Raw genomic sequence first — 24,119 nt, 5'->3', positions numbered from 1 at the left:
TTTAATTTGAGCCCCTTTCATGAAATGTGCTACCTCACTGCACTTTTTCTTTCTAAATTACAACATTTGCACCACAGTTCGGTGTCTGCATAGATCGGTGCGTCGTGTCAGTTGGCCCTATTCCAGAGTTCCGTCCTGGAAGACAAGCTGCTTTGGAGGGCGCGCCCTTCAACGAAAATCTTATCTCCACCCAGGGAATAGGGATTTGTGGTATGTGTAACTCGTCTTCTGAGGTGAACCAAAACCCTAGCTTTCGCTCTTGGCAGAAACTTGGCACCAGCAAGCAAAAACAAAATAGTACTGAAGCAAAAGACTACCATATAAATGGCAGACTAAAATAGTCCTGAGGAAAAGGCTACCTTATGAATGGTTAACTAAAATAGTGCTGAGGCAAAAGGCTACCTTATAAATGGCTAACTTTTTATAACGAAAGTTTAGAAGTGCATTTCATTTTTCAGATTAAGCTTAAACAAAAACGATATAAGTATGGTAATCATTACTGATATTACCACTGCCGCTGAATAAAAAATACCCCATAAATTACAAAAGTGAAAAAAAATTATACAATCCGAATCGAACTAAATATAGGAATGTCTGACAGCATAGCTTAACACATACTGGCATAGTCCTTGAGTATGTGTTTATGGCAACAATTTTAAGGGCCTCTTTTACAAGTCCCTGCACCGCCGGAAAGTCACGATTAATAACGCTCCTGCGGCGCACATTGCAGTGCCATATCTACAAGGCCACGTAAAGGCACTTTGCGTAGCTTTTCATTCCTTTGTAGATATGGTGTGAAGCACTGCCTGAAAAGTCGCTGCATTGCCTCACACTGCAATAGGGAGATGTACCTTGGGCGTTATGGTAGGTATCAGTAGCAGCTGGCATGCGGGCAGAGTGGTGGGGCAGGGTGGTGGCTAGGGGGACGACGGACGAAGGGGAGGTGGGGGAGGGAAGGGAAACGGATAACAAACATTTTTTGAAAATTAAATAAAAAGAACTTACCTTCCGCCTGTTGTACAACACTCTTTTCCTTCTCCTCACTGCAGCATAGGCTCCCAGCCTCCCCTGTGGCCAATCCGGACGCTGCTTTCATATCCGAAAGCGGTGTCAGAATTGGACTAAGCGCTGGAAATTTGCACGCCCAGAGAGACTGGGAGCTGGTACTTTGCTGTCTCAACCCAGCAATGCAGATGGATTGGAGACAGCTCAGTGAGCATGCGGGTTTGGCCGGCCTGAGATGGTCAGCCAAACCCACATGCGCACTGATAGCAGTACTGCTCAGCACTCCCTCTCCTGACTGACCAGCGATGGCCCCGCCCCCAGGACACAGCATGTAGAAGTTGAAAAATAAAACGATAATAAACTTGTTTAATTTTCGTTTTATTTTTTAACTTTCGAGGGTGGCAGGGGGGGCGATGCTCCTCCGCCATAGCGGAAGAGCCGCCACTGGTGAGTACTCCCATGTAACACCCATGGCATTTGACACATTCCCTTATTTACAACATTCTGTAAACCTGGGAATGTGTCAAAAGCCTATGCCTCCGTAGGGGAGGCACAACAAGGAGAAATAACTTTATATCTCCTAGTTGTTTTCTCTTTCTATATGTGCTGCATTCGGCAGAACACATAGAAGGAGGAAATCACCTCTATTGATAGTATTTGTGCAGGAAGGTGCCCATTCCTGCACAAAAGCAATCATTACCACAACACAGAATTCCTTGCACCATGGTGCAAGGGTTCCTGCATTGGTGCATGGCAGCAAATTGAGTGCCAGCGCAGGGAAAGAGGACAGAAATGCACCATATCTGATAGATAAAGCACATTCCTGCCCTTTTCTTTTGCCATGGGACAGCTCAGCAGGAAGGCTTACGGAGCTGTCCTGGGGCAAAATATTGTAAATGAGGCCCTTTGTGTGTTAACTATGAAGATGTCAAATTTTTTGAAGTACCATTATGAGGTTGTTTTTTGTAATTCTTTGCAACATGCTTATTGGAAAAGAACAGCGGTTCCAAGAACAGTGTGCCACATATTTTTAATGAGATGTTTGTCATCGCAAATATACGTATTGCCCTATGTAGTGTCTTCCCCAGTGCTGGAGCATGTAAATGAACTATGCCACACATGGAGCTGATTCACAGACGTCTTTATTCTCCAACATACAATTACACACTGCACGATAAAGTCATACTTCCGTTAACCACACCTTAACACCTCCCAGCATATTACGTAGTTCTTGTTCAGAATCGCCCCCAGAACCGCAAGGATCCCAGCACAAATATCATCAATAGACTACATCTCCCCATGTGTTAAACTAAAAGTGGCAGACATCATTAAGAAATCACATTTCCTCAATTAGTCGTCAAGACACCTGCAGAACTGTGACTGGGGGTGAGTGTCTGAAAAATTTCAGCGCTCCGTCCATCATCTCCTTGTGTTTGCCCTGCACTTGTCTGCCAGCTCGGGTAATCAGAGATCAAAAAAGCCCACCCTAATCGGGCGATCGAGTGAGGCCAGTGAATGGGGTCGCAGGAAGGAACTGGCAACTGTTGAGGTAGATGTTTAAAATGTGATGTGTACCGTGTGATGTACTTTCCGTGATGATGTTCTGTCACCATGTGTCCTTTGCACGCTGTAACCTGCAACGAGTCAGTGTCAAATGGAGTTACTGTTTTTTGTTTCTGTCTATGTTTAATCAGAATCTCGTCTCCTTTGTCAAAGTCTGTTTCCTGGGTGTGCCGGCACACATCAGCATATGTTTTATTTTGCTTTTTTGAACAGCGCTGGAAATATGAACCTTGTCCGCTTTCACTGACCGATCTGATATCCATTGAGGTAACTTTGTTCTGATAGCTCTCCCAAACAGCAAATTGGCTGGACTGTCACCGGTCGTGGAGTGAGGAGTTGATTAATAGGCCTGTAGGGCATCTGGTTTAGCTTGGTTCCTTCCATCGACATTGAATCATCCTCTTGAGGGTGTCCAACAATTGCTTAGCAACACCATTGGCTTGGGGCCAGAAAGGTATACTTTTTTGATGCTTTAAATTGAGTCGGCCAAGAATTTCTTTGAACTCTTTGCTATTGAATGGTGGGCCATTGTCAGATTTGAAGACTTCAGGAATTCCCCACATTGCAAAGATGTCATCAAGTCGATCTATAATTTTGTCATGGGTTGTCGAAGATAGGTGGTCCACCAGAGGAAAATGCGACTACTCATCAATGAATACCATGAGATGATGTCCACTACATAGAGGCCCAAAGAAGTCGACTGCAACTCTCTCCCAGGCATGAGCAGGAAAGTCAGACATTGTTACTGCGTGCTGTTTCACCTTGGGAGAAAAACAGTTACAAATGTGGTACATTTTCAGCTCTTTTTCGAATTGCTCATGAAGCTGAAACAACCACACTCAATCTCTTAGAGTTTTCTTGGTGGCTCAATAACAAGGTGTCCTTCACGGGCATAGTTTGATTACTTGCTGTCTTAGACTCTCCAGTAATACAATTCTCGAGCCTCTCAATATTATGCCTTCGTGAGTGACAGCAAACTCATCCTGCACATTGTTGAGCTTTTGGAATTCAACATCATTGGCACGTGTCGAGTATTCTTTCTTCAGGATTGCGTTGTAATGAGGTCTTTGATTATAAGCATTTCTTTGTCTATATTGGTGGCAGCAATGATTTGTTCCACAGACAGAGCTGCTGGAGTGCTGGACCTCCCAATGAAATTGAGATAGTCTTTAGCCGCCTTGGATGTTGAACTGTGTTGATGTAACAGCACTCCTGAAAAGTAGTCTCCAGGGTTTTGATCCGTCCCTGGCTTGTGTATGATCTCATAGTCGTACTCTTGCAATTTCAACCCCCACCTTTCGATACAAGGGGGCATCTTGGCCTTCGGATTTCAGAAAATAGTAAGCAATGCCTGGTGGTCTGTTATGACAGCAAATCGTTTTCCATAGAGGAATACATGAAAATGTTCCTAGGCCCACATTACAGTCAGACTTTCCTTTCCCGGCTGAGAATAGGCAGATCCTGTTTCAGATGGGCTTCGACTGTCATAGGCCACAATGTGTCTCTGAGCATCTGGGTGGCTGTTGTGTTGAGCAAGGATTGCCCCCAGCCCCACCGGGCTCACATCTACTGTGATCTCAGTAGGTAACTTGGGGTCAAAATAGGCAATTTCAGTTGCATTCGCAAATTTTATGTTTTTGAAACTATGGTCGCATTCACGAGACCACTGGAACTGGACATTCCGCTTTATCAAGTTTCTCAAAAGAGCACTCACAGTAGCAAAGCAAATGTATCTTAAGCAATAACTAGCTATGCCCAAAAAGGATTGCAGCACAGTAACATCTTGCGGGGGCAAATGGATGAGAGAGCTTGCACCTTGTCTGGGTAAGGAGTCATTCCCCCATCAGAGAATATGTGCCCAAAAAACTTGAGTTTGCTTATGTGAAATTCGCACTTTGCTGCATTCAGAGAGAGACCTGCATCAGTAAATAGCTAGCACACTTGGGTAAAAGCCTTGTCATGTTCTTTCTGTGTTCTCTCAAAAACCAGTGTGTCAGCATTGTAATTGAAAGCTTGCCTGACAGGTAGAATCACTCAGTGAATAACATCCTGAATTATCTCAGCAGCAGAAGACACTCCAAAACTCAGTCGCTTGTATCTAAACACACCATCATGAGTTGAAAAAATAGCAATGTACGTACAGTTCTCTTCTAGCTTGAGCTGATGGTATCCTTTATGCAAGTCAAGACGGGAAAAGACTTTGTCTCTGTTCAATTGCATGAGCATGTCTGCTGTGTGATGACCAGGGTGTTTCTCCCGCTCAAAGGCCTTGTTTACTTAGTGCACATCAACACAAATGTGCACCGCTTCATTACTGTCCTTTTTTCATACAACTACTATGGGCGAGACCCATGGTCTAGGGCCTGTGGAGCATTCTATGATGTCATGTTTTGGCAGCTTCTTTAACTCTTTCTCTACAGCCTCTTGTAAATGGAAAGCAATTTTGTGGTTCCACTGGGCAACAGGCGAATGTCCTCGTTAATGTGCAACTGCACTTTCATGTGTTTTAGTCATCACAAACCTTGAAACAAAGACAGGAACTGGTTCATGATTTCAGACTGAGCACGGATGTTGCAATTTAGGAGTATCAATCCCATAGCAGAGTGGCAAAGTTGAGCAAAAAGGCACTTGAAGCAGTGCCTTGTAGAGCAAGAACAGTGGCTTGCACTGGGATTGTTTATGCCACATGGTTGCTGTGAATGATCCTTTGTAATGGTTTGGCAGCAGCCCAAGTTTATACCTTCGTGTTTGACAGAGTGAGTCTTGGCACTGGGGACAGGCTGTTTAATGTTTCCACTGGGATATTAATTAGCGCACCACTGCCTATAATGAAGATTATTGGGTAACTGTTCACTTTCAATGTGATTTAGAGACAGTGTCCAAATTAGGTATTCTGCTTTGTTTAGTGTGTTTTCTTGGACTTTCTTTCTTCTTTACAGGTGGCTAATCCCACATGTGCATGCTGTTCTTCAGTAGATATCTTCAGTGCACATCCGTTTTTTTCATCGGTGCTTGAGAAGGACGTTAAGGAACCTTTGTATGACGAATTTGATGATGACTGACTTTTCTTGGTTTCTACTTGTCATAGATTTTTTGCTTTGTGGGCATGGCTAGAGTGCTTCTGGGACATTCTGGCGTCCATCTTTCCTTTCAACTGTGACACACTTGATTTCTCTCTAGATTGGTACACTGTTATGAAGTGGTTCTCTTTCCCAAAGCCTTTGCAAATGTGTCCTTTGGTAGGACTTTTATCTCATGGGGAAATTAAAATCCATGTTGGAAGCATAGCTTGGATTTCTTTTAGGATGTCTACTTACAAGAATCTGTTTGGCATGTATGCTTGCTTTTAAAGGTCAGCGCTGATTCATTGGACGCCATTCCTGTTTCCATTTCAGCAGCTTGTCGTTCTGCTTGTTCTTCTGCTCTTGCAGCTATTAACATTTTCTCTAGACTGGGTGTGTGTCTCTCAACATGCGTCTTCTAAAAGAATTGAAGAGGCAACCATCAATGATTCTGAGATGCTTTGCTTCATCATTATCAAAGTCACAGAACTTTCAATGTTTGAAAAGCGAATCAAGCCTTTCAACAAACACATCCATCGTTTCATCTGCTTGTTGCTGTGCTTGGTTGAAGATGTATAATTCAGAGTCGACGTTCAGCATCAAATTGAACTTGGCTCCAACACTTCTTTTATCTGTCGATACGATGTTGCAACAGTTTGTGATACCTTCTTCCACTCCATCACCTGCAAGGTTTTGAAATCTTTAATGAATTTCTTGTCATCTTCATCTTCTAGTGCATCTATTTGTAATACTGTCTAAGTGGGCGCCCCTATCTTTATTTATTCTGTGCCACTCTTGGCAATGTTTAAAAAGTAATGAGCGGGTATATAGGAGAAGCTGCATCTCCAATGCCCTGTCTGCATACATCTTGACTGTCCCTGACTTCTGTTTACCAGCACCACGCAGTATTTGGAGCAAGGGTAGACACAATACACACATGGAACAAAAGTGCCCCCTTTTTGGCACACGCCACCACTTATGATGCATGTGCAATAGAGCACGCCATTTAATTTCTACCCTCTTATTAGAATAAAAATGAAATCATTATATAATTCCTCCTGATTAGCCCTTTAAGGTTTGTCCACAAAAATGTACTCCACCAACCATGTCGATGGTGAGCCAAGTTCCTGCTGAAGTCAGTGTCCCTATTTCTGCCCTGAGTGTCTTATGGGAGCCAATGCAAAATGAAGTATTGAAAGCAGGACTTCCACTTCATTAAACATGAAGCACTGACCTGTGCTGCATCTACACTGCTGAGGCCATCAATCGCCCAATACTCAGGTCCTGGTTACAAAGCATGACCTGCATGTAGGTATGTCAGAAGTAGAGTGTGCAAAATTCATGTAATTATGTGCAAATTCAGGAAAATTATGCAAAATTACACAGAGTGTTAACCGGTCATTTAGTGGTATATATTAACTCGAAATGTGTCCTTAATGTTTTGAGGCAAGGATGCATCTTAACTTAACATATAGCGCAAAAAACACAATTGACTTGAACAACAGCCACTTGATTTCTGGTTGTTCGTGTTGTTCTCAATCCATACTTTTACTGTGAATGGCAACATATTGACACTAATTGCGCAATGGTGTAATTTCAGGAATTTTACAAAACAAGCATAGCATAAAATTCCGAAAATTACGCTCGAATTTCACCGAAGTCTAGTCAGATGTTTTTGCAGGACCTGGGTCAAAAACCTTGCAGGGCCCAGATTGTTTCGATGTTGAAAAAATAAATGTACAGATGACATAATGGCAGCTTCAGCATGAGGCGCCATTTTCTGGTTCTCGCTGTTTGCTACCTCGTCATTAATAAACAGGCCTGCTTCAAAATCTAAAAACATATTTTACAGCACAGGCTCCAGCCCTCAAAAAGCGTGGGTTCTGGGTAAAGATGCCCTGTCTGCCTGTCCTTCTGACGTCTATGCCTGCATGCAGGGTGTAGTGTATAGATGATGTACGCACTTGGACCCTTGCAGTTCTGGACGGACTCTGAACAGGAACTACGTAATATGCTGGGAGGTGTTAAAATGTGGTTAATGGAAGTATGACGTTATAGTGCAGTGTGTGATTGTATGTTAGAGAATAAAAACATCTATGAATCATCAGCTCCGTGTGTGGCGCAGTTCATTTACATGCTCCAGGACTGGAGAAGACGCTAAAACTGCTGACGAAGATGGGATACATGCCCAAGAACAACAAAGTTGCTCTCCCTAAGAGATTGCAATGGTACAGCAAACTGCTTGTGCGTGCCACATGTGCCTCAGATTGATGCGAAGCAGCCTGCAACTGGTACATGTGGAGTCAAAGCCCTACTCCAGCTCGTACACAGCTGCAAAAGGAATCAAAGGCCCTGCAGAGAAGCATATTCAGAAGCCATCCATGAAATCGCTGGTGAGGTTGCTGGCAAAAACGCTGCGCTACGCACTCAACAAAGAGCAACATTCATACAAAGCAAAGACAACGGCAAGGACAAACAGATACTAGAAACAGCAATCCACTCACCGTCAAGGAAGAAAATAAAGCTGTCTACAACCTCCAATTGGATGTGGTGACCCAGGCTGAAGCGCGCATTTCTGAAACCACTGCTGCCATTCAACACACCCAAGAAACAGAACAGTGGCGCTAGGTGGGATGCGTGGATTAAAACTTCATAGATTATGAAGTTTACTCTGCAATAGTGATCCCGCTCATGAAAAACATATTTTCTTTAAAAAATACACTCTCCACCCTGAGCTTTGGTCTGTGCCAGAGTGTGTTAGCAGCCCTCTGATGAAGCATGCCTCTATCTAGTGGGTAAGGGCAATTTTAATAACCTTAAGGGTTTTCCAGTAGGTTTTCCCTCCTTTTCTGTCTTTACTTTCCTTTGTTCTCGGTCCTCTACTATAAAAGCTGGGTTTCTCCTTTTTTGTCCTTCTTGTATAGTGAGGTCTGTACAGAAAAAGTGACGTATACGCCGTACATTTTGCACATATATGTTTAATGAATTGGGCCCTGGACTAAACAGCACATTTTAGGAATTTGGCCTTGCATAACATTGACATTTCTATAAATGTGCAAGTATATTTGTCAGCTGGACATTGAAATATAATGATGTGAATCTAGTCATTTACAGCATTATTTGGTAAGATAATTATTTTCTAAAGTGGCCACTGCATTTCTAGTGCCGGAGCAAAGACAGCTAAGACTAAGGGGCTAATTCTTAACCACATGGAAATTATAATTTGGGCAAAAGGGAGTCTGTGCCCAGATGGGGAGGCCACATGATATTTGACAGGTTAAACATGGCTCAGATTGTGTGGGCATACAGTGCACATTTCGAAAAGGGTGGTTTCCAAGACATTCTTCAGAGTATGAACCACTGTGGTATACACTTTACTTAGAGATGCATAGAACGGCTAGGCTGATGCTCACCTGCAGCACGTGACGATCAGCGCAGTCCCCAGGATCAGCAGAAGTCCTCCTCCAGCAGCTGCTATCACAATGGTGATGAGTTGGTATGCTGAAGACACAGAAAACAGTACCTTAATTACTTCTTGTCTTTCAAGAAGTCTGCCTTTCAATACGATTTATTTATGCACAACTTTATTGGCATTTTAAACAGTGTCACGTACAGATCAATAGCACATTGAAGTGCACAATCATGGTCAAAACATTGTAAGAATGACCTGCAAGTGAGCCCTACTGCACCCGAACACGTTTCAAGTAGGTCTGGGCGGTGAACTCCGCTCCGTACGAGGAGTTTGCGGAGTTTTCTGCACTCCGCGCTCCGTGGAGCTCGCGGAGTGCAGAAAACTCTACCACGCGTAGTGCAGTGGAGTGTTTTTTCACGGTTGTGAACAGTAAGATCGAGAGCACAAGCTGCTGCTAGGGTAGAATTTCTACCCGAGCGGCAGGAAGATAAGCGCGAACGGCAGTTCGCACTGCACTCCGCCACTTGTGGAACTCCACTGAGTTTTTTTGTCATTTTGCGCAGTTCCGCGTAGCAAAACTCCGCGCGAACTATTCCCAGGCCTGGTTTGAAGGCAGCACTCACTTCGTTGGCATGTACGTAGTAAATCTGCACTCATAAAACGAGCCCATCAGGCATCACTCAGTATGCGGAAGTGAAAGTGCCAGAAGCCCCAGACTTGACCAGGTTTTGAGGAAGGCCAACTGCCTCATAAATGGGGGTCTTGAGAGTCACGTTTATATCTGTACTCTCAAGCCTTCTTCTCACTCTATGGTCAGGGGCATAACACAGGCCTCTGCAGCCCTTACGACACAAGGGGGGGGGCAACTCTTCAGTTGCCCCCCCAATCCTTCAGGGAGCCCCTATTCAGCCTAAATTAATGAATATCTGTGAGATATGAGAGATTTAAGGGCCCTTCATCAAATTTTGCAGAACGTGGTGGGGGGCATCATTTTGAGTTACGTGACTTATGTGAATATTTACGGGCTACAGCAGCTCAACAACCGCATAGTCCAGTGTGTGGAAAATTGCCATCTGACATTTAGCATCGCAGGTCCAAAGAACAAGTCTAACACTGCACGAGACACACATATATGGGCAGTGCTTTAAGCGGGCCGGGTCGATTTGGATCTCAGACCTGGTAATAATTAAAAAACAACATTAAAATTGGTCCCTATCGGGCCCTAATTTATTCCTTAACCTCAATGGCAAAAGCACTGATCGTTTTCTGATCAAACAATGTAAAAAGTGTTAAAGTAATCCATGCCAATGATTTAATTCCTGTTTATATTCCACATGCTTTACTTAATCTTGAATTCCCTAAAAGTGTTAACTAGTTTCATGATGTTGTGTTTCTGTATTTATTTTTTGTTTGTAGCATATTACGCTTGTATAGTGCATACTTTGAACTGAGTTGCCTCGAGGTGTTTATAACGGACCACAATTAAAAGCTATGGAGTTGAGGCTGGAGGCAGTGTGAGTTTCTCACGGTATCTGTCAGTGGGCCATAAAGGGTTTCAGTATACATGTGGTCAGCCAATTCTTTGCCACTATGCACAGCGCCCAGACCTCGGGAATGTTTAATTCAGTCTCTCAATTTCAGAATTGAAACATTTTCAATACTCAGTGTTTACCACAAACTTGTTACTCGTTTATCCTCAACAGGCAACAACCACTGGCAAAGCCAACAGTCGGGGCTGGTTTTAGGTGCATGTCAGTCGACGTGTTATGTCTGGATGCAATAACAGAGAGCTCAGAGAGGAACCAAAACACAGGTTGGGTGACAACCTACGGGAATCACAGAAATGTACTTTACCTGTTTGAACCACGCCCTTCATTACATAGGCCACACCCTCTACTTTTTTAATCCCACTTAAAGCCCCGTGAATGGGTAACATCCAAGCAGCGCAAGCAGTTTTTCGGACAGATGATTAAATATAGGAATCCCAAAATACGGCTGATGTAGCACACTGCTCAAGGGTTTAAGGCGTCTATTTGTGAACTTCTGGCATGGCCAAGTTTGTCCTTCATCCTCACAAAGCATATAAAATCATGAGTTCATGGTCCCCGTAAGTGGGTGATACAGTAATCTAGCACAAGGCATAATGGTTATGGTTAAAAGAGGTAGGTGTGCACACACTCCTGAATAGTAATCAGCTACTCTGGTCCCTCTGAAGAGGCACAGAGACTTTGTGGAGACCTCCACCAAAAAGACCAGACTGAAAAATTCACGTGACTACCCGACAAAAGTCCAGACCTCAGGATGTAAGTGCCACTAGAAATCGGTTAAACAAAACACTAAAGTGCAGAATGTGTGTGCAGTGCAGAAGCACTGGGCAGACTGGTATGCCCAGCCATACTGGTTAGGAAATGGCTCCTTTATGGCTTGTGCTTTTACCTTTGTAGATGCAACACTATGTGTAAAACTGTTGTGCAGCTGCCTAAGGCAGATGAGTCCTAGTAGCACTCCTATGTGCCGATCTTTGCAAATGTGATTTTTTATGCATTTGGAGATGCACAGTCGCAAATGTTGCTTATCAATTGATTTTTGTGTGCGTTCCAAATGCAAAATGCTTGTGCATAAGTCACAAAGGTAGCTAGGGCCTCGTGCATTTTCTGCATAATGTATAAAACATATACTCAACCTAACAGCATACATTACTGTCCAACCTAATAAGAATAGTGCATCTATTAAGAATACTGTGGCATAATCCTATCTATCTAACATACAAATGTAGGGTTTTTTTGTGTTGTAATTTTTTTATAAAACCTTTGCATAAGATTACATCATAAACAGTGACTTCAATCACATTTAAATAAATAAGCAAATATATTAATAAAAGTAGATATTGTGGTGCATAATAGCCTTGAATGTGAAATACTAATGTGCCAGGGTACAAAGCCATGTAGCGGGAGGTGTCAAAGCAACTTAGACTACAAGGAACTTAACCGCTTTATGACCAGCATTCACTATTCCATCACTTAAGCAGCACAGAAACCAGTTTAGCTAGTATATAGGAAAAGCTCTGGCACTCCTGGACAGTTGACCGCACAAACTTGCTGAGAAGAGTTGAAAAGTTGACAGGCATATCCAGACCTTGTGGTGCTATGTGTCTATTAATTCCTCACCAATTGCACTAAAAAAGTCAGGATCAAATCTTTTGAACCAACCTCATAGCCTGTGTCTTGTGTCATCCCTCTCATACCTCCTTTTCAACATTTATGATGGGAGACACTACTTTAGACTTGGACCTGACTTTCCACTAGATGGAGGAGCACTTTTTGTGCAAGTATTGGCCAAGACCGAGATCCTAGTACCTAAACACACCAGATATTTGACTGGACTCCAAGCCTTCAAACCCCACCCTCCACTTAAGTAAAAGTAAGGAACTTGTGAGTTCCCTGGGATGCCAAGCTTTATTTCACTGCCCAAGGCACCTGAAGTAACAGGTGTAAACATACCGCTCTCTCCCATAAAAAATCTTCTCTCTCCTCCGAATCATCCACACAGTCAAGCTGACAGATGCCCTCCCAAAAAACCTCATCACAAGGCTTCAAAGACTTCAGAACCAGGAACCCAGTTTTGGACTTCACCTTCACAAGCTGGACGGCATTAAACTAATTTTTAAAGAACTCCCCAGGCTTGTTGTCAATGCCAGTATAACATTTAAGGTGTTGTCGTAAAACATACTATGGCATAGGCCCTATATACCTAGAAATAGTGGCTCCACACTACGCCCCAACCACAGCTCTTCAAACAAGGTGTGCACAAGAGATCAAGTAACAATTATTCAGAGGATGAAACACAGTGAATAATCAATGGGAAATCAGTCATGGTACACATTTCTGGAATCCTTTCAGATTACACTTTAGATTTGAATACAACTACATACCATCCAAGAAACCTTTAAAAACATAATTATTCAGACTTACATTTAATTGACCTCAACTTAGAACAGCGGTGACAACAGTAGAATTTTGGACACATAATCCTGTCCAGCTGGATTCTAACATCCCTACCATGCCTTACCATTGTATTCTTTCATCCCACTATCAGGTGCTCTGAAGTACCCAAAAAGAGTCATATAGTACTTTATAAAACGCCCAAAGTTGGCTAGTTACTAAAACTGCCAAACCATGACAGGGTTATTCAGTCTACATGCAGAGTACTTAGGAGTAAACAAATTCCATTCTATCTTCTGTCAGTAACCAATTAAGTTAGCAGTATGCCCTTCAAGCTATTTCGTTCTGTAGATTCACTTATATGCATGTATTCTTTACATTGAAAATTTTGCTGAAAATCTTGCCTTTCATTCCAGTAAGCCTCAGGAAAACAGTAATGGGAGCCCTTGTCCTCTCAAAAATTGACTATGGCAATGCACTATTCTTGGGAATTGACAAATGCCAGACTGCCAAACTACAGTCCTTGCAGAATGCTGCAGCTGGAGTATTAATTCATATTCCCAAATATCACTCCATTTCGGGTAGCATCAGGCAGCTTCATTGGCTCTCAATCCAACAGCGAGTAGAATTCAAAGCTCTCTGTCTTGTGCCTAAGGCGCTGTATGGTGGGGGAGCCACGGACATTCAGAAACTATTCTCCTGGTACTTCCCGTGGCGGATTCTTAGATCAGCCAGCACAGGGCTAGTACAGGTTCCCAAAATTCAAAAAGCAAGATGGGGAGGCAAAAGCCTCTCTCACCGAGCAGCCAAATTGTGGAACAAGCTACCAACCACTATTACGCTACAGTCCAACAGGCTTCTTTTTAGGAAACTGGTTAAGACCTGGCTTTTCCCCCCGCAATAAACTTTGGTGGAGCCTAGGCAACTGCAACAAGTCACTCCTAACGCCAAGACGCCTCGGCAATTGTGCGCTTTACAAATATGTCACTCACTCTATGTATGCATGCATATATATATATGTATCACTCCACACCTCCTCCAGCAACGAAGAAGCAGAAGCCAAACAGGGGAGACGGTGGAAGCCCTTTAATTTGTAATGCGGCATAATGCATTTCGGCCTAACATCCTTCTTCAGATGCCTAACAATGTTCAGGCGACTTGACCACTCGCTTTTGAATGTCCTGCTAGGTCTCCTATTCATCGGAGTCCGCCCTGCCCCCTTATTAGATTGTTTGCTCACCACTCGCTGTTGATGAAAACTACGAGTCCCAGAATCCCATTGTAAAGTCAGGGTCGGAGACAGGAATCCTTTTCAAGTATTTATTGCAGCAATACAGCATCAACAGAGTAACGCCTCTGCTCTCTCCTTGGCAAACGAACAACTCCCCACACTCTAGAATCTACCCCCTCTCGTGGACAATCCCACGAGGACACAAGTAAAGCACGAGACACTAATAATAATTATATAATACCTAAGGATATAACACATCTTCCCCTTATACAATAATAAACAATTAGCAAAAAAAAAAAACATCAAACAAAAAAACACTAAGATGCAAAATCACAAAAATAATCAGACATCCATTTAGGTTTAGAACGAGTACGTTTGGTACTACAACTTGGTTCCTCAGGCTGGTTACCCTCATGAACACCACCAGAAGACGATTCTACATCACTTTGCTGAACACAAGAGGATGAACTTTCATTCCCACCTCCACACGGAATAGCCATGTCATTATTAATACAATCCTGATCAACGTTAACACAGGTAGAAGTAGAAGTAGAGGTGGAAACATTCCCATCCCCCTCAGAAGGAATATCCCACTCAGAATGGGAATCATGAGATCGGTTGATTACCAATGGGGAAGTTTGGCTATCAAAATTTGGAGGAGGACGAAAAACAGCAATCCTTTTAAAATTCCAAACCTTCCCATCTGACAATTGGACCGCATTCCTTAAAACCTTCTTAACCTGCAAAGGTTTAAAATACTGACTTTCCCCTTTGCTAGTTTTCCAAGGCTTCTTGACCCTGACCCAAGAACCAAGAACCAACCTTTATACAAACCTCCCTAGTATTGTGTTTCTTGTTGTACACTTCATGACGCATGTTACATTTATCAACAATCCTGGATCTAACAACATCAAAAGGTACAGCAGTAGAAGAACTTTCTAGTAACCATTCAGGATTGCATTTAGTTCTAGGACTTCGACCCCTCATAATCTCAAAGGGTGTAACCTCCAAAGACTCATGGGGTGTAGTTCTATACATCCATAAAGTCCTAAGAATTTGCACCTCCCAGTCACAACTGTTCTGAACAGCCATTTGAATAGAGTTTTTAAGGACTCTATTGAATCTTTCAATCATGCCGTTACCAGAAGGGTTGTACAGAGAAGTCGTCCTATGTCTAATGCCAGCTCTCTTAAAATATTCTTGGGTTAAGTTGGACATGAATTTAACCCCATTGTCGGAAATAACCTGAACAGGTAAGCCCTCCTCAATGAAGGTTCTATCCATAAATTTTAAAACCTCATGAGAGTCAGCTTTATCAACCACTTTGATTACAGGCCACCTGGAAAAAATGTCAATGAGTAGTAAAATGTATCTTTTCTCACTACCAACTGGACCCATGATGTCAATAGCAATGGTATGCCATGGTTTTTCAGGAATGAAGGACTCACCTAATTTTGGCCTCAAGGTGACTAAAGATTTGTCCGACATGCAGCAAGGTACACACTCTCGCACAATCCTCTCAACCACAACATCAATACCAGGCCACCAAAACCATTGCTTGACCCTCTGTTTGGTCTTGATAATGCCACTGTGCTCCTCATGGCAAAGCTTAACTATTTTCATTCTCATTGAAAGAGGAGGAATAACTTTATCACCTCTAAAAATGTACCCCTTGGAGACAGAAAGCTCATGCCTCACTTCCCAAAAGGGTTTAAATGCGTTAGTAAGCTTATCTTTACAAGGCCAACCCTTGTTAATGAACATGATTAACTTCTGTAAAGTGTCATCCAATCTATAATTATTAGACCATTCAATTTCATCAAAATTGGACAACCCCTGATTGTGAATTAAGGCAACTTGTTCATCATCCGAGTCATAAGAATCACACTCATGCATTTCAATGAGTAGTCTCGACAAGAAGTCCGCAACGACATTCTTTTTTCCAGGAACATAAACGATCTGATAATTGTAATCCTGTAACCTCAAAGACAATCTAGCAATTCTAGATGAGGCATTCAACATTCCTTCTGTTGTCAAAAGCTTGACCAAAGGCAGTGCTTAATTTGTAAAATATTAAGTGCAGGTGCTCAAATTTTTTAGGTGGCCACACCCACTTTCCCGGCTCCACCCACTTACTCTGTTGGCTCTACCCACATCCTCAACGGCACTTCGGAAAGCCAGATGTAATACCCAGTGACTCCATGATATATAGGGGGTCATGTCTTTAAAAAATAAACATGCTGGGTCATGTCCGTCAAGTATCCAGGTGCGTTAGGCTTACAGTCATCATATGCACTAACATCTCCAAATTCACCGCCCACGCACTGCAATGCACCTGGCTGCGACAATCTATCCTGCAAACATAGGTAGTGTACGGTGGTAGGTGGTGTTCCCCACAGAGCTGAAGGTGGGATAGTGGTGCGTATGCGCTACTGCTTTAACAATAGGGTTCCTCTTAAGTGGTTGTTATTGGCACCCTTGAGCAAAGGTGAGAGAGGGACTCCTGCTTTGACTGAGGTGCAGTGTGCTGTGAGTGAGGGACGGATGACAGAGTTGCTTTCAGGGCTGGAAAGACAGACCCTTCCTGAAAGCAGCATCCCAGCCACCATTGGAACGGGGTTACTAACCCCTTCCAATCTAGTAGCTCAGACCCTCCTAGATTCTTAATATGCACAGGGCTTACGGTTAGTCTATTAGATCAAACCAAATAGATTTATTTGTACAGCAGGAATGCTGAACTCACAAATTGGAACGTGCTCTTGTATGTGATGAAGAAAAAAGTGGCTCTGCAAAATAAAATATTTGCATAGGATGACATAAGACCAGTTTATGGGTCATGTACATGACTGATCAAATGGATTCTTCAAGTTAGCATACCGGGGGGGTTATGATTTTTAGAAGTCTTCAGAGGTATCAATATGTGGATGTAGGCCCTGTCTCAGTAGGACTCTAAAAGCTATTTTGATCACGCACCCTTTGAACTGTAAAGGCAGACAAAACAAACATTTACAATGCAATAGGTCTCGCATTTACGGGAGTTTAAGCTATTGGCAGTGTAAATGACCAGGCGCTTTATTTATGTTTCAAAAACCAAAACATACATAAAAGGCAATGTCATTTACAATGCTAATAGCTCAAACTCACGTAAATGCGAGACCTATTGCATTGCATATTACTTGTTGTTTGGAGTGTTTTGGCTGGATGTGGTGTTCTTTCAACAGTAAAACATGGCCGATTAGGTAACAAGCCAAAGAGCCTAAAGTGCGATTAGAAAAGAAGGAAGCAGGACGTGTTTGTTATTTAATAGGGTGAAAGTGACAGCATTATGCATGTTCCATTCGAACAAGTAAAACAGGCATTCGAACGAGTAAAACAAGTGAGCCGAAAAAAACAATCAGGAGCGAAACTACAACTAAACAGCCTGAAAACTAATATGAATTACAACAGTTTATAAAATAAAACCACTTACCACCAGATTGGGTAACTTGACAGACCATGGGTCAGTCTACACACAAACAGTGTACATTCAAAAAAGGCCATCTTAAGAGTGTTTTTAAAGCAGCTAGTGGTGGGGGGAAGACACAGCAAGGGGAGATGAGGTAACGAGAGCAGGGGCACCGAAGACACAAGAAAAAAAAGCAACACAATATTAAGCAGTGACTTGGAAGGTAATAACAGTTTTGTTAACTGACTTATGGATTGAAAATCGGGTTCTCATTAAAATCACGCCATTATCCACGATAGGTTTGTCACTTCGTGTTTTCTGTCAATGGGGAAAGCTGCAATTATGTCCTTTAAGTGGATCGATAAAAAGATTACATGAAAATATGAAAACATTTTTTTTTTTCTAAACTGAAAGGAAATTCGCACTGTGATCTTGTGGGCCCTAAAGTGTCATTGCAGGGAAAACAAGACAGACAATGAAGTGCTCAGTATGACTGGAGAGCTGGAGAGGTTTGTCCAGCTACCTTTGTGTCAGCATGGTCACCTGAAACTGCGCACGCTGCCTGCTGCCGCCCAACCCTCGCAGAACCAAATCTGTATGTGTTTGAAATAAAATGCATTGTTTTTTATATTATTGCACTAACATTTAAAGGCCAGAGGTGAACTACTACCGCAGACGCATGCAGGCAATCAGCCAGGTAGGCGCTCGTTCTGCAGTAAACAAGCATACTTTTTCAATGAGTGGGTGGGGGTGTAGGGTCAAGGGAACGTCGGGGAAGGGGGCGGGGAGCCGGGTGGGTCGTCAGTCATTGAGTGTTCGTAACCGCAACAAAGCCAGAAGAACGCGGACACACAATGACTGCAGAGTGCAGACAGTGCACAGCGGCGCATGTGTTAACTGATAAATTAGGGCACACTGGGCCAGGCGGGCCTGACAGCCTGCAGTGCCTGCCTCACCTGGTGCTGCAGCTGTTGCCTGTTACTGGACTAGTGGCTACACTACTACTGCTGTCTGCGATCTTCAACCAATGTCGTCGTCGGTCGTCGCGCTCAGTCGCGCTAGCTGGGGAGTCCAGTTAAATGGCGTTGATTGAAGTGTCACCAGTCATGTTGACTCGATGGTGGGGTGCGACCAGCCCGAGCGCGGGTATGCTAGGGCTTGGCAATGCGCAATCTGAAATCTGCGCATGCTCACGCTGCCTGCTGCCGCTCAACCCCGGCAGAAGAACCAAAAATCCAGCCCAAATCAGTGGCCCGCCCCGCCGGCCGGGAACACTGAACTAAGGGCAGCGCGGCTGCGGAACATAGAGTTTGTTTCCACTGACTCTGACTGGCACTGTGGATTAATGAGAGAGAGACAGATGGACGAGCTCAGCAGCAGATATTGCGGACGAGTTCAATGAAATAACAGTAACACTGTGACACACTGCCAAATCCAGTACCAGTAGTGAGGTAAATTATCAAAGAAAGTCAATGATGTGCAGCAACGCGTGTAGACCCGGCCCTGATAATTTAGTGCCGGCGCTAAGCACCGGAAAGCACCGGCACAAATTAAGCACTGACCAAAGGTTTATGGTCAGTACGTATCAAACAGGACCTTCCCCAAATGAAAGATCGGAAATGATCCATTGCCCAAACGCATGCAAGGGTCTCTTTCTCAATAACAGAAAATTTCTCCTCAGAAGGAGACAAAGCACGAGAAGCATAACCAACAATGTTCTCATTCCCTTCTGGACCCATTTGAGACAAAACGCCGCCCAAACCCTTATTGCTAGCGTCTACAGTGACAATATTGTCAAAATCAGGATCAAACCCCTTCAGAGCTGGGGCCTCTATAATGGCTCGTTTAATACAATCGAATTCAGACTGGCATTCTTTATTCCATACAAACCGTACATTCTTCTTGAGAAGTTGTCTAATGGAGAACATCCTTGCAGAAAAATTCCTTACAAACCTTGAATAAAATTCAGCTAAACCTAGAAAAGACCGAATTTCATCTTTATTCGTGGGGCTTGGTGCATCCCGAATGGCCTCTATTAAGGAACGTTTAGGAGAAATCCCCTCTTTACTGATAGTGTGACCTAAGTAAGTGATAGATTTCACCGCAAATTTACACTTGGAATGCTCAACTGTTAACCCCTTGGACTCCAAAATAGTAAAAACCTCATCAAGGATTCTATCATGTTCTTCCCGATTGGCTCCAAACACAAGAATGTCATCCTGAAAGCATCTTACATTTTTGATTTGGCCAAACAAATGATACATCAGCCTTTGAAAAATAGCAGCAGCAGAGGCTAACCCAAAAGGAAGCCTTTTGTACTGAAAACACCCAAAAGGGGTGATAAAAGCTGTCAATGCTTTACTCTCTACAGCAAGGGAAATCTGATGGTAAGCGGCAGAAAGATCTATAGTGGAGAACCATTCTGCTTTTTTTACCAAGGACAACATTTCCGAAATCTTGGGAAGAGGAAATTTATCTACAATGATATTGTTATTTAGGTGTCTCAGGTCTACACACAATCTTAATTTACCATTGCTACGTCTTGCCACAACAATCGGAGAAATCCATACGGCAGATTCAATACGCTCAATAATGTCCGCCTTGACTAACTTCTCTAATTCTTTCTCCACATCATCTCTAAGAAGGACGGGAATCTGCCTAACTTTGTGGATTTTCGGACAAGCATCCTTTTTTAATATAATGCGGTGTTCAAAATCAATCAGGTTCCCTATGCTGCCATTAAAATCCTTTGGAAATTTCTCAAGTAACCCTTTACAATACGCATTATCATCATTAAGTACCATAACCGGGTTTGGACTGTTAGGGTTGAGCATAATATCCAGTTTCGCCTGATCCTTCCAACCCAACACAGAAGGTCCCTTCTTAGCAACGTACAACTTGCTGGTAGTCTGTCGATTCTTAAAGACAAACAGTAATGACCTGTACCCAACCATGTCGATTTTTTCACCCGAAAACCCTACTGGTTGAATATCAGGTTCTAGGAGTTTATTGCCTAAACGTGTTGCAAAAAGAGATTTCCAAATTACTTCATCTACTATCGTATACGGTGAACCTGAATCCGCATACATCTGTACGGAAATACCACCTATGAGCATGTCACATAATGGTTTTTTAAGAACTATATCGTTGTGATCATAAATGTTCCAAATGAATAGTTCCTTAGAATCCATGTTTTGTGGACACCTGGAGTCACTAATGGTAAGTTTTTTTATACTGTCCTCACATTCACTAGAGTCATAATCAACCTCATCAAGACATTTAACCTTCTCTTTCTTCTTCCTATTGCAAACTTTAGTAAAATGGCCCACAATACCACAATTCGAGCATCGTTGCTTTAAAGCAGGACATGTTTTACTTGAAGCTAAATGTGAAGGACTACCACATCGGAAACATCTCAAATTGCCACCCCGGTTGTACTCCTTTTTTTTTTACAGAAGTATCATTCTTAATTTTGGCAGAGTTATTAGATTTAGAGTGGAGCGAATTTGTTTTAATTTTGCTAGCAACTTCTGCAGAACTCTCCGCAATAGCAGCATCACGTTTAAGCAACTTAGCACTACGACTAGACATTTCAGCTTTTCTCACTATACTAAGGATGTCTTTTAACTCAGCATCACCGTTAATCCATAATCTGTCTTGGACAGCAGGATCTTTGTTATGCATAACTACCTGATCTCTGATGAATTGATCCACCAAATGATCAAACTTACAGTCATCCGCAAGTTTCCTCAGAGCTGAAACATACTCGTCTATTGTTTCCGTGGCTTCCTGTTTCCTTTGAAAAAATTTAAATCTTAGAATTCCAATACAGACTTTAGGCGCAAAATATGTATCAAAATCATTTACAAATGCATCAAACACATTTGCATCCCCGCCCCCTAAAGCTTTGGTCATTTCCTCATAAGCTCTTAACCCCCCGGCCCAACAGAATGCAACAAAAGTTTCTTCTTCCTCTGTGGTGTCATTTTCCCGTCTTCATCAATGGTGTCGATAAAGTTGAGAAAATATGCCTTCCATTGTGGCCACTTCATGCATGGTTCAGAACCGGCGGGCCAGAACGCTTCAGGAGGCTGAATAGAATAACTTTGGCTCGTCATGTTAAAGAATGGGTGGAGGCAATATCCCAAAATCAAGGAATAAAAAAAATTGTTAACAAACAGAATTAAAAAAAAACAGAAGCGTGAGGATTTGCTCAAAGAACAGCTCCCCCAAAGAGAAAAAAAAATATTTAAAAACACCAGAACAATAAAGGTGTGCACATCACCGAGCTGTTTGGGTAACTGGAAAATGTGCTACTTCCTCATAGAAAGAAATAAAGAAATAAATAATGTGGGAATATAATATTTTTTTACAAAAAAAATTGGTTTGCACATCACCGTAACGTAGACCGTGCACTGCAGGGGCAAGAAGAGTCTTTGATGCGCTTGTAGTAAGGTGCGTGCATCACCGTGAACAAGGGATACAATGTAGCAACACGAAGCCAAACGTGACTTCTTAAAGGGAATCCAAACACTAATGCGCTTGTAATGAAATGCGTGCATCACAATGCATACGAAAAGCCGTGTATCCTACACAACTGAACGAGGCTCCTTTAAGGAAAAATCCAAAATGGTGGCACGCTGGGTTCACGCAACGTGAACTCGCACGTCACAGCAAAGACGTGACTGAAGGAGAGGCGAACTCTGTTGACGCAGTGAAGAGCGAGACGCGGCAGTTGAAGGCGCTCGCGAAGGAACGAAGAAATTTTGAACACAAATATGCCAGAGAGAAGAGAAAAAAGTAAGTAAAAGTTTCCCTTTAAAGGAGGATACGACCTGTGGTGTGTCTCATCTTCGGTGAAAAGCTTTGGTCAACCATCGTAGAAATTCCAGAAGAGAGGATACACACGAAAGGTCACACAGGAACAGAAATTGCTTGTAAATCAGCAATTCAGTAGAAACTTGACGCGTAGGGTCTTCCTTATCAACTCGTCGCCAATTGTAAAGTCAGGGTCGGAGACAGGAATCCTTTTCAAGTATTTATTGCAGCAATACAGCATCAACAGAGTAACGCCTCCGCTCTCTCCTTGGCAAACGAACAACTCCCCACACTCTAGAATCTACCCCCTCTCGTGGACAATCCCACGAGGACACAAGTAAAGCACGAGACACTAATAATAATTATATAATACCTAAGGATATAACACCCATTCTCTGGTAAGTGTTGCGCGGGACATTTCCAAATAGTTGGGTGGAATACATAGCAGTTAGTGATGTGATCAATAGTCAATATCCCGTGATTTTGAACCAAAAAAGCTTCCTCCGGTCCCCAAACGTTCCAGCCACTCAGCAACCAATTTACACCAGGTAGTGGTAGATATGGCAGTGCACTCCACCCTCCGTGAAGTCACGGACCGCGCTGCAGCCGCCCTTGTGTCATCTGTGCTGTATGGCAGGCACCAGGTCTTCCCAATACCTTGGACGAAAGAAAAACCATGCCGAAGAATGCACCAGTGTGACCCGGGCCAACTCGAAGAACGGGGCCCCTGTAGCGCGTCTCTGGCAATCGCGCAAAATATCACTCCACACCACCTCCAGCAACGAAGAAGCAGAGGCCACACAGGGGAGACGGTGGAAGCCCTTTAAATTTGTAATGCGGCATAATGAAGAAGCCCGTTAGCTATATCCAAATGATGCCGCATGTAACATCTATGTCGCCTCTGACTCCAAGTGCTTAGAATTTGTACAGTATATCATGATTTCACTAAGATGTCCCTAACACAGTGGTCTTGATGCATACAATGTCCCCAATGACAGGGAAACCCCTGAGGCAGCACATCACATTATCTAGTTAATGATCAGTGCTGACTTCACACTTTGGTGTCAGGCTAAGAAAACTGCTATTCTGTGTGTTCCTCACACTTCCATAACTAAGTAAAATCGAAGTGACTGACGAACGACAATGAATATTGGAACACTGGGCGCTCCACTGAAGACAGTGAAGTGGCTCAAGGCTAATATTGGCTGCTACAGCCGTACTGCTCCGAAATTCCAATATTTGTCTTTCTGTTTCTCCTTTTTTAATTTAGAACACTCTACCCCCAGCAGGTGGAATGTTCTAACAGCCTTATAGCTTCGGGCCAGTTGTTCAAGGCCCTCTCCCTTGTTATAGCCCAGGCCCATGTCTCACTCAGGTTCAGGTCTTTTAACAACTTTTATTGCCCACTTTAAGGCTACAGTATTGGGCTGTATCTCTTCCCCCTTCTCACCAATAAAAATGTGCACCCCCAAAAGTTAGATCGAGACAAAATATAAAATGAGTTAAAATGGTTATGTAAAAATATGTTTTGTGGGCGCACAAACTAGAAACGTTAACTTCCACAGTACATCCAGTAAGACTAAGATGGCTGGTGAAACCACTGTGTCTTCTTAAGGGTGGAAAGTTGAAGGGAGCCTTGGAA

The 24,119-nt window shown here is 43.0% G+C and overlaps 1 protein-coding gene across 2 annotated transcripts in view; it reads right to left on the bottom strand.

The window, feature by feature from the left end:
- HEG1 (heart development protein with EGF like domains 1) overlaps positions 1–24,119 on the bottom strand; it is a 178,684-nt gene that overhangs the window by 20,448 nt on the left and 134,117 nt on the right. For both annotated transcript variants that reach the window (XM_085647511.1, XM_085647512.1), the window contains exon 11: positions 9,044–9,131. In XM_085647511.1, the coding sequence (XP_085503637.1) occupies positions 9,044–9,131 (88 nt within the window). The remainder of the gene's footprint in view (positions 1–9,043; positions 9,132–24,119) is intronic.

This window comes from Triturus cristatus, chromosome 3_2, assembly GCF_964204655.1.
Source record: "Triturus cristatus chromosome 3_2, aTriCri1.1, whole genome shotgun sequence".
NCBI lineage: Eukaryota > Metazoa > Chordata > Amphibia > Caudata > Salamandridae > Triturus > Triturus cristatus.
The sequence above is the reverse complement of the archived record's forward strand: the minus strand, read 5'-3'. Positions and strand labels throughout refer to the sequence as shown.